At 45.8% G+C, this 12,682-nt stretch overlaps 1 protein-coding gene across 3 annotated transcripts; it reads right to left on the bottom strand.

The window, feature by feature from the left end:
- Nucleotides 1-919: 919 nt before the first annotated feature.
- Nucleotides 920-10,840, bottom strand: PICK1 (protein interacting with PRKCA 1). Of its 3 annotated transcripts, none has more exons than XM_008931547.3 (13): nucleotides 10,792-10,840; nucleotides 9,919-10,010; nucleotides 9,061-9,172; nucleotides 8,448-8,576; nucleotides 8,258-8,324; nucleotides 6,897-6,986; nucleotides 6,413-6,466; nucleotides 6,251-6,313; nucleotides 5,771-5,904; nucleotides 4,936-5,028; nucleotides 3,907-3,957; nucleotides 2,471-2,615; nucleotides 920-2,216 (listed from the first exon to the last, which is right to left on the bottom strand). In XM_008931547.3, the coding sequence occupies exons 2-13, from the start codon at nucleotides 9,957-9,959 to the stop codon at nucleotides 1,975-1,977; spliced, it is 1,221 nt and encodes a 406-aa protein (XP_008929795.1). In that variant the 5' UTR covers nucleotides 9,960-10,010; nucleotides 10,792-10,840; the 3' UTR covers nucleotides 920-1,974. The 3 variants fall into 3 exon arrangements, with proteins under 3 accessions (XP_008929795.1, XP_017936239.1, XP_017936238.1); XM_018080750.2 differs by lacking the exon at nucleotides 10,792-10,840 and adding an exon at nucleotides 10,666-10,785; XM_018080749.2 differs by lacking the exons at nucleotides 9,919-10,010; nucleotides 10,792-10,840 and adding exons at nucleotides 9,737-9,876; nucleotides 10,666-10,785.
- Nucleotides 10,841-12,682: the final 1,842 nt, after the last annotated feature.

The following is a 12,682-nucleotide window of genomic DNA, read 5'->3' as shown; positions in this document are numbered from 1 at the left end:
TTGCAATCAGAGTAAGTACCATGATAAACCCCAGATGCAAAGCCCTATGAGAATGAGAGCAGCAGCAAGAGTGATAGGGTCCTGTAGGCCTTCATTCACTGCTTTGCAAGCTTGTTCTCCCTCCCCACAAGGTAAGATCCATGTTTCTGTTCCACCAAGTTGCTCTGCAGCTCTTTCCCCAGCCATCCTGAACCCCTGTCCCCCAGGCTGCATTTCCCTTATTCACTAGTGCCTCCTCCAAGAAGGAGCTCACAACTTCCCAGAGGTCCAAGGTCCACAGCATGAAAACAACTGCCCTTGTCAGCAAGGCAGGTTGCTAGAACAAGGTCCCCTCTGTTTCCTTGTCACCAGTCAACATTTCCCACTAAGCCTCCCGCTCTTAAATCTTCTCTCAAAAGCACATAGAAGTCCTTAGGGTATCAGATCTCACTACAGATGGTGCTGCAAGATTCCCAGAACTCTTCCTAAAATCCTGGCTATGCTGCCTTCCACTTTGCCTTGCTGGCTTTTAGACAGGCTCTGCTGAAGCCTGTTCCTCTCAACTGCTCCATGTTTTGGCACAACAGCCAGCTTTGAAAGAGGATCAGGGACTTAAGCATCAGCTGAAGCTTGTGATGCAACAGCTGAGCTGTGTGGAAAAGCTGGCCCTGGAGGGGTGCAAGGATGGCACCTTGGCAGGACTGAGGCAACTGGTGGCTTTAAAAGGCTGGTGTTCCCCTGGGAAGCCAAGATGCAGAGAAGCTGGTGTTACATGGAAGACTGCCCTTGCTACAGTTTTTATAAGCCTCTCCCTCGGGAAACCTGTGCTGCAGTGACCACCACAGCTTGGTATAGGGATTATGCACCACTATGAGCAAGGAAAAAAATGGCCAGCACATGACACCCATCTTCCCAACATATACCCATGAAAGACAGGAAATGGAATGTCACATTTTTCTTTATTAGAGACAACAGTCAGTACACTGGAGTCCATCTAAATTTTTCAGAGCAGCTTGACCATGGATGGCTTTCTTGCAGGTACCCACTGAGATGAAGAAGCTCCAATAACAAATCAAAGAGAAAAACCAAATCAAACCATCTTGACCATAAATTAATGCCCTTAAATAACTTCTCTCATGACCACTAGAATGTAATGACAGAGAAGTCAAAACCCTTGCCCCGAGAAGCACACCACTCCTGGCAGTTGTGCTGCCCACTAACAGAGAAAGTGCCATCTGCATCTGGGGTATGCCCACAGGGATGGAGGGAGGGGAAAAGGAAACAAGCAGCCTCACCTACCTCAGGTTTCCTTTTCCTTCTTCCCTTGTGCTGGGGAATGGGATGTTAGCTACTGTTGATGGCTAGTCCAAAGGCAGCACAAAATGGTTGTGCAGAGAGGAGAGCTTGGGGTGGCACACTAGTAATGCTTTGCACTAAAAAAATCTCAAAGCCTCTGCCTAAAGTGCACGTCTTCCTCTCTCCTCAAGGCTTCCCATCTCTCCTCTGTAGTTTAAGGATGGGATATTTCCATCACAGTTCTAAGGTGGCTCCGTAGAAGGAGCTTGGAGACAGCGAGTGGTGGGGTGAATAAAACAATGCTGATGCTAACACTTCCCAGAGCACAAGGGGAGGACAGAGCTCCAAATCATTAGCTGGCTTCCATGTGCCAGAGGGGAGGGTGTTTCCCACGTGCTCAGCAGAGTCCTGTCTGCCCAGAGTCACATGGCAGTGTGGTAGGGAGTTTTCCTCCCCACACCTCGCTACCCAAGTTGGGTAGTAGAAGTCTCTGGAGGCAAAAAAGAATATCCAGGCAAACAAGCAAAGGAAATGTGAGGAAAGCAGAGGTTGGTTCCAATCCAACCAGCTACCCTCACCCAAAGCAGAGGAGGAATCCCAGGCTGGACATACATTGAAATCACAGAGGATGAATCGCCACGTGAAATACATGTTTTCATAACAGTCTGCAAAGTCTTTCCTCTGGCCATGCCGGCACACTCAGGCATCATCAATGAGCTTTTCTCCATTTGCATCCTCCTTCCCGCTACCCTCTCTCTCACTTTCTCCTTCTTCTTCTGCCCCGTCTGTGTATGTGTCCTTTTGCCCATAGTTGAGAGTTGTGCGGGCAAGGTCCACCTCAATGGGAAAGACATCTGCGTCTCGGAGCACGGCATAGCAGTCGTCGTAGTACTTGGACATCGTGGAGACGAAACGCTGGAGCTGGAACACGATGTCCTGCACTGTAGTGGAGACATGTCAGGAAAAAAAAAATCATGTGAAAACCCTCTTCCCAAACAGTGTGAAGGCTGTGATCAAGCCTCCCTTGCCAGCATTAGATACAGTCTCCTACGCACTAATCCCTTTTGGCCCCCGAGGGTGGATGTCTGGGCACAGCCACAAAACGGTTCTTCAGCAAAGACTTCTGAGCCGAGAGGAAGGAGGAGCATGAAGGCCAAAGCTGTGTCTGCCTGACCCCTTCAGGTTCCAGACTCACCGTGTTTCTGGTCCAGGAGCTCTATTTTCTCCAGCACGTCCTTCCTCATCTTGGCAAAGCGCGTGCGAGCCTCCTGACGGCAGCGCAGGATAAGGCGGTACTCGTAGTTCCCAGTGCTGACCCGGTAGAGGGGTTCACCCAGAGCCTGCCAAAAACACAGCACCATTTTAGAGACTCCCACAACAGTGCTTATACACAGTCTGCCTACAAGTGTGAACTCACAATGACCTTGGGTTATTACAGAACTCTCAGGCTCATGGGAACTGCAGTCAGGAAGCAGGAAACATGAGGAACACTGAGCCACATCCATGACTGGCACTCAATTAGGTCATTCTGAAGGCCAAATACACATCAACCACAGTAAAGAAAAGCACCACTACTAAGCAACGACAGGTACCTTTCAACCCAGCATGGAGAAGTGGCACGGCTTATCTGGACTATTAAGACAGGCATTATGAACAAACACGTTTATATCAATCACACAAAAAATTGTGCCCTCCTCTGCAAGCTTTGCCCTCTGTGGACTGCACAGGAAACCCCGTGGTATCTACAACCATCCAGACACAATGCTGGAAACCATATAGGATGGGACCTATATGTTGTCCCACAAAACCCTCTTGAGAAAAAGGGTCTGTCAGCAGAACAGCATTCTGCCCCTGCACCTGTAAATATAACATATGTAAAAACCCATGTTACGCACTATGGTTCGCTAATGCACACTGCATCTGCCAAAACCCAGAAATGTTACTCTGCTGGGCAAGGCTGACATTCTTTCCTTCCTACTTAGAAGGAAAGATACAATGAAAGATTGTGTTAGGAAAGTTTTATTCCTTCCTGGCACTTTGTAACCAAGCATTCCAAAAAAACCTAATGCCTGCTCTGAGATCCATACCTAGGATAAAAAAAGATCTTACTTTTATGCAGGGAAACTGGGATGTATGGGACACCTGTAGGTATCTTAAACAGAGCTGTCAAGGATTAAAGTCATAAAACCCTAAGCTATAAAAACCCTATTGTTAAGAGAGAGATCCTTTAATCAATTTTCCTCACTTACAAATGCAGTTTCACATGAGTTTTGCTGCAGAGAAGCTAAACCTCCATTTCTCAGAAACAAGCCCAGAATTAATGATAAGCTGCACACTACACACAAATGGAATCTGTGAAGATAACACCTTAATCCTCCTTACATAACCTAATCGTACTTAAACACTCAGAGAGGCAGCCACTGAGAGAACAAGCTACAGAGATGTCTGTTCCTTCTACTATTCCACAGCACTAGTGACTCATGGCAGTTTTTGGCAGTGCTTCCCAGGTAGCATTTAAGGATCCCCAGTTTCTAGTATATTATGAACAAATGTGTGTAACTCTTAGGATGCATTAACTAGTTTGGGTGCTGACAGGCACAGGAGTGCTTTTGCAATTTTAGTGGTACTCACAATGCAGCTGTACTCTTCATCATCCATCTCTTTGACTTTCAGGCAGTAAGACTTTGCAGAATTTAAAATAATTCAAAAAAAAAGCAAAACAAGAAGGAAATATTAAAAATCAGAGGCAATTTCATCATCACCCATACCCATAGGGTTGTATCATTTCAAGAGTATCATTCAATGCTAGAGCCACTGAGGAAAGCACAGTGGGATCAGAGTATATTAAACATCCAAGGTGGAAAGAAAATCTATTTAGAGAAAGATGGGGAGAGAGAACAGTGGGGGAGAGAGAAGGTGCTTAGTATTTTTATTACAGAGGCAAATACTTTATGTAAGTATAATCTAGTAAAAGAAAAATCCTGTGTTCATCTGCTATCTGGGAAAACACAGTACAACAAAAGTATGAAACAGGAATAAATAAAGAGGGGAAAAAAAGATTAATTGCAGGAAGGACTGAGGTAGGAAGAGATGCTGCCATATTCTCTTGCCTTAGGGTCGCAGCTCCAAATATTTCTCTCAACAAGTAAAAGGAAATAAATTCTTAAAGTTATAAAACAGGTGCACTTAGCAACCTTACCCTTTTTGGGTGTAAAAAACAAAGCGGGAGTGGAATGAAGAAAGGAAAAAATGGCATGGTCTAAATGAAAGCAAATACGGCTTGACAGTCATCTACTTTGGCTAAAGAAGACTATCCAAAATTACCAGAAAACTATGGACTGTAGATCTATTTAGAGGAGTTCAAGAGCATAAGTTGCATACGAACTCTTTACAAATAAATCAGGAAATTATTTCATTTAGAAAATAAATCATCTGAGTTCTGGGAGATCTTTCTTACCAGTGAGAAGTATTAGGTTAAAAGCAAGTGTCTGAATCTGAGTAATCTGGCAGTAAACAAAGAACTGGAAAAAATAATGCATTCTCTCATGGACTGTGGAAGGACGGATATGTGATTATACAGGCTATATGTGACTTTCAGGATGATTCTATGAAACTTAATTTCAACCAGTACTTAAGAAAATCCAAAAGCAAGCAGCTCACCAGATATTCAAACTTGACATCCAGGTATTTTTTGATAGTCAGCCTTGTGTCAGGAATGGCTTTATTCAGATACGTATTCAAGTCAGTAAGCATCTGCAAGGGAAACACCCTGTTGCTGAATATAAAAGTATGACTATAATTCATCAAGTAACCTTCTACACAGAGCAGGTCATGAGACTGCCTCAAATTAACTCTTTTTTGAACTACAGCATATTTGAAAGAAAATGTTTGATCGTGACTCAGAATTGCCATGATTACAGCTTCCATAACTGTCACTGGTTCAAGCGTTAGAAATGCATTACTCACTTCTAGTCTGAATTAATCTGCTTTTGACTTGTCTTGTTTCATTTTCAGCTGGTCCTGAAAACAGCTCTGCTGGACTCAAAGTCTCACTACCCAACACTGTCCACCCAACATGGAACTGAAAGTGGTGCCCAAATCAACACCCTCTTTGCTAAACTAAGTGGATAGATCCCCTGGAGACTCTCAAATATATTGACTGAAATCCTTAACTTGTTCCTGGATAGCTTATCTAAACTCTTTGAGTGACATCTTTAAATTATGGGTACCAATATCACTACTGATCAAACTACCCCCTCATTCCCAAATGGAGAGGAATATATTCATATGCAAAAGTCACAGGGACAAGATTGATACGCTCACTATGTTACCTCTCACACTCTTTTCATTATAAAGAGTTCCCTGAAGGAAAGCAGACAAGGACTGTTCTTCCCACAATGAATAAGCTTTCAGATCACACCTTCAAAGACAGGCTTCTGCCTTTCTAGATTCCCCTCTTCTCCTGACCCTTTACTCCCATGGTTAAATTCTTTACCGGCTTAATTGTTTTCAGAAGGTGAATCCCAAACTTCTCAATGTTGCGATGGGCATCAGCAAATTTCACAAAGGCTTCACTGGCAGCTGGTTGTGGCTCCCTTACACCAATGACAGAGAAAACATCTCCAAATGCTGGATGAGCAGAACAAATACAGACAGATAAAAGAAGAGGTCAGCTCTGGAGAAAAATCTTGCCTCCAATACTACAACTCCCTCCCATAACCTTACAATTAGCTGGGGAATGATGCTACATATTCCCTAAAGACCAGAGGTTGGCAGGGCACTTTTTCAATGTCTCATGTGAAAGACAGGGCCTGTGTTAGCACCATGACTGCTAATGCAGGCGAGTGGCCCTTCCCAGCTCATTTCTGCAACTCTTTGTTTTTTCTGAGTGTGGGAATCATGCATCTAAGTACTGACTAAAACTCCCGAAACTGGAGGTCGGAGATTTGTGCTCCCTTCGCACAAGATTCTTTACCTCTATGTGTCTGAGACAGCTCAAAGAAAGCCCTGAGAAGACTCTTGGTGTGCTCTGTCAAGCCTGTGAAGGAAACCAGAAAAAACATTTAAGTCACTTCACTGAAACATAACGGAGGCATCCTTTTCTCCCATCTGGTGTCTGACAGAAGATGCAATTTACCTTTGTATAACTCTGCAGTCCTCTCCAGCTCCTCTAATCTCTTCACTAGCCCATCTGAATAGAAACAGAATACAGAATTACAGCAATCCAATTCAGGACACAGTTAAGACCCAATTGAGTGGAAAAACACCAGTTTAACATATTTGCTTCAAATTTCCCTCACCCCTTAATGCCTGTCCTGTAGTACAACAGCAGGGGAAGCTTTTAAAATATCTGCAATTTTATTTTATAGTGTGGGGTCATCACCTATTGGCATTCACTAATGGGTCCCTGCTTTAAATTAATTTGACCTCAGCTAACATTTAAATTGCCCCAGTGACAGGTTATATCACTCAGGAAGGGCAGAGGCAATCACAACAGTGAGACAGAGCAGAATGCAAGAGTTATAAGGAATAATGTGGACCATGCAAGTTACAATAGAAAGTAGGTAAACATCTGAGGGTAAGCTTTCCCTTAAGGAAATGTCCTCCTAGACAACACTTACCATTGCAAAGTATGGCTCGGCTTAACCCCAGGGCATCCGCTGTGCCTGAGCTCATGTTCTCCACCAGTCGATGCTTTACCTTCTTCAATACTAAAGGCCAAAAAAGAGTTGCAAACCAGGATCAGGGTCATTTCTACAGGCATGAAAAGCTCACTAGCACACTTCACTGGTTTCCCAGGCACTGGATAAAACTGCACTTAACCCAGTATTGAGGTGGCAAGCAGAAAGAGAATACCATAGAAACAGGACGTTCTGGTCCAGCCATGCATGACACATCTTCTAACCTGCCTATTTGTTCTGTTCTCACATCCTGTGTACCTCAATCAGTAGAGCTGCAGCAATTCTTTTGGAAGACTATTCCAATCAATCACTTTGCTAACACCAACCTAACGTGATATTTGGAACTAAACTTTGCTTGTGCTACCCACTGTATTACTCAAACTGAAATGAGGAGACGAGGCTAAAAGCAAGATAAACAAGATTTCATGCTCAGTGTTGCCCCTTTCCTTACTTTTATCTTTTGAATCCTAGTTAAACCTTTTCATCACCTCTTGATGTAATGGTGCAAATCATACCCTGCAAATTACTAGGGACAGTTATGCCCTCTTTGGCATCAGATGACTCAGCCACATTTATTTAGAGGCAAACTTGCGGTGCCTGCAGATCCCAAGAACTCAACTTAAGCCACAGTGTTCAGCATCTCTGGAAAATTCCATATTCTCGCCACACTTCTGTTTCCTCAGAAGTCCATCTCACTACTCAGGATTTTCCTGAATCCCTGTCAATTCATTAGCACCATAATCACCATGAAAAGAAATGAGAACAAACAAAAGAGATGGATTTTTTTGAAAAGTGAGAGACAGCTGTGTAGGCTTAGTTCAAAACAAACAGTTTGTTTTATCAATAAAGGCTCCCCCCTCTCCCACAAAATCTGTGTTTGTACAAAACCCAGTGTAGACAGGTATTTCATCACTGTTCTCCAAGCTGAGAAATTGCCACCAGTGTTTTTTGATTGACACATTGCTGTGTACAGTTAAAAATCTCCATAAATCAGCATAGCTCACATGTATTAAAAATAAATTAATCAAACTATGCAGTTGAGATTCATCATCCATGCTAAACACAGCACAGAAAAACAAGCCTCCCACAACAACAGTCAAGCCTCTACTTAACTTTCAAGACTATCTCAAGAAGTTAGGAATGGATTTTTTTAAGCCTGTAATTCTCTTTGACAGTATCCATTTGAAAACAACTGAGTCAAGAGCAAGAAAGGACACACGAAAACTTTTGTTTTAGCTGGGACCAATTTTTCATCCCTCCCCATCATTTTAACACTGTAGAGTGAGAGGAACCAGTCTTACCAATATCCAAAGACTTGCCCTGCTTTGGGTCAGCCTGAAGCTTGTTGTAGTGTATAGTCACTTCTCCCTGTAGAAAGAGCAAATCCAAAACTGCTGTGCTGGAAGCAAGTAGCAGTGGCTTCCTTAATCCAAGGACAATAAACTGTCAACTACAACCCAGAAGCTCCAGTGGCCCCCTCCTACCTCTCACCTTTACCATCTGTATCATCTTGGCCACCTCCACCTTGGTCTTCCCTTTGACAGACTTCCCATTCACTCCTGTGATTTCATCGCCAGCTGCTACGGTGCCATCTAAGGCTGCTGGAGTGTTATCAAACACCTAGCAGAGAGGAGAAAGAGGATGAAAATAGAGTCTGGAAGCAAGAGAAAGGTGAATGCAGGGATAAAGAACGAAGCCTGAACAATTACATTCCTCCTATTTAACTTAGTTGTACTTTGTTCATGGTGAAGCCACAGTTTTCCCCCTTCCCAAGCTAAGAGGTGGGCTGATCATCTTGTTCTCTCAGGAAGTTCTCGCCTCCAGCTTATACCTCCTCAAGTGTATGATTTCCTATGTTGAGAATGTCACGCTGTTCCTCTGTGAATTCTAACGTGCTCTCCAAAGAGCAGGATAACTCCAGAAGTCTTAATTTAATTCTTCCACACCTATTAGGTACTATTAGGTACTAGGATAAGGAAATCTTATTCACTGTAAAGTGAGATGTCATCTCCCACTTTGATAAAAACATACAGCATAGGTTTCTCCATGCTTCCCATCTCTCAGGCCAACAAAGACGGTTTATTCCTCCTCCCCGAGTGCCCACCTGGACAATGTAGAGACAGGGGCAGTACTGTGCTCCTCCCCCAATGCTGATCCCAATCAGGTTCTGAGAGTCCTTCTTCAGGGTCACTGTCCCAGGTACAGTGGGGATGCCCCTAGAAGAAAAAAGGAATAAATGAACACATAGGCAGGGCTGCCTGTGTATGAAACAACTCCTGTATCTGAGTTGATACAAACCAAAAACATAACGGGCACTGCGCATTTGAATTCATCTCTTCATCTCTGCCACAGAGTCTATCAGCACTGACCAGCAGGAGCACCTTCTGGGCTATCTTTTTTGGGACCTCATGTAAGGATTACATGTGGGAGAGACACCCTCATCTATTGCTAGGCACTGAGGAAACACTATCATTTAGTGCTGGAGTGAGATGAAAACTTGCACAGCATAAAAGAGATGCAAATCAAGTGCTCGATGCTAAATTAATTGCTAATCTCATCAAACCCTTTACTTACTTAGGAAATGACAGTGTTCTCCTCCTTATAGACCAAAGGACTCTGGAGTTTCCACTTATTCTTGCCTCTTGTTATCTTTCCTCTATTGTAAGTGTTTTTCAATCTGGCTAAGGCCAGTAATTTACAGAAGACCTGTCAGCACTGCTTTGCAATCAGAAATGCAAGGCAGCCATTGCAGAGCAACACAACCTTTCTCCTTTGCTCACCAGCACAGCGATGCCTCATCCCCAATCTCCACACAGAGCAAGAAATCGGGACTGAACAGCAAGTATGATGTGCAGCACACAGTGACAGGAGCAGGTAGATTCATCACCTCTTGTTAGGTTCTTGGCTGCAAAGACTATTTCTATTGTTAGAAAAAACATGAAAAGACAAGTGAAATACTCACAGCTTATCTTCCTCAATATCATAGTCCAAATCTGCAAACATTGTTTTGGTTAAGTGGAACCTGTTTGTCTGATGCTGCTTATTTCAAACTCCCTGGGAAGAAAGAACAGAATAAACCCCAATAAATGAGTGCTCTCAATAGAAAACTGCAGAGAACCAACCTGTCACCCTTACCGACCTCCTTCTCTTTGGTTTTGTTTTCTGAATGCCACATTGTGGTCTCTGCTCTTATATCAAAGATGACAAACATGTCAAATGTCTCTGGTTCTCTGCTCTGCATAAGACAGGAGAAAGTCCTCGAGTTTAAATGCTGCATGTTTCAAACCCCGCATGTTTAAAAAAACCCTGACACACATGCAGTATTTCCAAAGCACAGAACAAAAGGTGGTCCTTTCTGGAAGCTGCTTCTTCCCACGTTCGACCTGCACCACGGCTGCTAAAGACATTTACAGTTCTATCCCCTACATCCATCACACATCTCCATGTGGTTCCTGACTTCGCAGTCAGTCATGTCACTTTTTGACGTTCACCTCCTGTAACGGGAGGCCGCGCTAAGCTTTTCACAGAAAAGCCACATTATTTTTCCCGTGCACAAACACCGTTTCGTTTCCCATTTATATTCGGGCAGCAATAAGCAGACAGCCTTTGCTTGTGGCCTCCTAATTGCACCACATCCGACCCCAAGGGGCCAGGGCTTCACCGGCAGCCCTCCGTGCCGCATCCTTCCCGGCGGCCGCAGCGCACGGACCCGGGGCAGGGGAGGGGCCCGGGGCACTGGCCCGGCCGGGGAAAGGGGGGTCGCAGGACCCCCGCTCGCCCCACAGGGACCGTCCCGGGGCACCCGCGGGGGGCGTCGCTGAGGGGCCAGAGTCACCGGAAGCGCGCGGCGCGGCGCCGTCAGACCCCCGACACGTCACCGCCGGGGCCGCGCGAACCGCGCGACGGAGCCCCGCCCTCTGCGCGCGCGCTCACCCTGTTGCCATGGGGATGGGCACCGCCGCGCGCGCCGCCGCCATCTTGGGAGCGGCGCCCCGTCCTCCCTCCCTTCCTTCCTTCCTCCCTCCCTTCTCTCTTTCTCCCTTCCCTTCTTTCCTTTCTTTCCCCCTCCCTCCCTTTTTTCTTTTCTTTCTTTCTTCCGTCCTCCTCTCCTCCCCCTTCCTCCCTCTCTCTCTCCCCCTCCCTCCCTTCCTTCCTTCCCCTCTTTCTCCCTTCCTCCATTCCTTTCTCCCTCCCTCCCTTCAGCGTTGCCCTCGGGTTCAGTTCGGAGCCGAGCGGGAGCTGCCCCGGCTGCGGCAGCAGTAGCAGAAAGGGATGGGAACTGCGGAGTTGAACAGTTTTTGTGGCACAGCACTTATGGGAAGGTGTTATTAGTTATCAGTGGATTGTGGCATCACCACGATGTCACTTTAGGTGCCAGCACCAGGAGGGGCATCCAAAGTGTGCCCATCTCGAGGAAAACACGCTGTCTTGCACTTGCCACTTGCCAAAACAAGAGAGCTTTTACCTCTGGAAGGTGATGTACCCCACACAAACACCTGGTGCTGGCTGGGTCAGAAAGACGTTTGTGAATGTGAACATGTCCTGGACTGATGATTCAGGTGACAGCAGGGACACAAAGAGCTTTGAGGTTCAACAAGACCAAGTGCCAGGTCCTACACTTTGGCTCCCAACAACCCCCTGCAGTGCTACAGGCTAGGGGCAGAGTGGTTGGAAAGCTTTCCAGCGGAAAAGGACCTGGGGGTGCTGGTCGACAGCTGCCTGAACATGAGGCAACAGTGTGCCCAGGTGGCCAAGAAGGCCAGTGGCATCCTGGCCTGTATCGGAAAGAGTGTGGTCAGCAGGACCAGGGAAGTGATTCTTCCCCTGTACTGGCATTGGTGAGGCCACACCTTGAATCTTGTGTCCAGTCCTGGGCTCCTCAATTCAAGAAAGATGTTGAAGTGCTGTAGTATGTCCAGAGAAGGGCAACAAAGCTGGTGAAAAGTCTGGAGCATAAGTCTTATGAGGAGCAGCTGAGGGAGGTGGGGTTGTTTAGTCTGGAGAAAAGGAGGCTCAGGGGAGACCTCATCACTCTCTATAACTACCTGACAGAAGGCTGTAACCAGGTGGGGCTCAGCCTCTTCTCCCAGGCAACCAGCGATAGGACAAGAGGGCATAGCCTCAAGCTGTGCCAGGGGAGATTTAGGTTGGACATTAGGAGGAATTTCTTCACAGAAAAGGTGATTAGACTTCGGAATGGACTGGACTGTTAAGGGAGGTGGTGGAGTCACCATCCCTGGAGGTGTTCAAAGAAAGACTGGAAATGGCACTAAGTGCCATGGTGGTGTTGACTCATAGATTGGACTTGATGATCTCAGGGGTCTTTTCCAACCTAATTTATTCTGTGATTCCATGAAACTGGTTGACACAGTCACCTCTACTGCTCACAGGCCCACAATGACCTGTGGAAGCAGTGATGTGGGAGCCAGTCAGCACAGCCGTATGAAAACCACTGCGCTCCATGTGGGTGGCTGTATCCCACATTTTTCTCCTCTGGGTTGTGTGTGGGGGTAGTAGTTTTTCTTCCTCCATCAAGACATCACCATAACTGGAAGAATGCTTTGATTTCCCAGAAGCATGTGGTTGCCTTGTTGCATTATGTGTCATCTCTTCCAGCCACTGCTGACTTCTGAGCAATTACCGGGCTGTCAAACCCAATTCACTGTTACAGATCAACCCCCCCCAACACTGAACTTTTTGAACTGGAAACACCTCCATGACTAGGA

This window comes from Manacus vitellinus, unplaced genomic scaffold, assembly GCF_001715985.3.
Source record: "Manacus vitellinus isolate BGI_N305 unplaced genomic scaffold, ASM171598v3 scaffold_5_pilon, whole genome shotgun sequence".
Taxonomy (NCBI): domain Eukaryota; kingdom Metazoa; phylum Chordata; class Aves; order Passeriformes; family Pipridae; genus Manacus; species Manacus vitellinus.
Note: the sequence above shows the minus strand (reverse complement) of the source record. Positions and strands in the feature narration are given on the sequence as shown.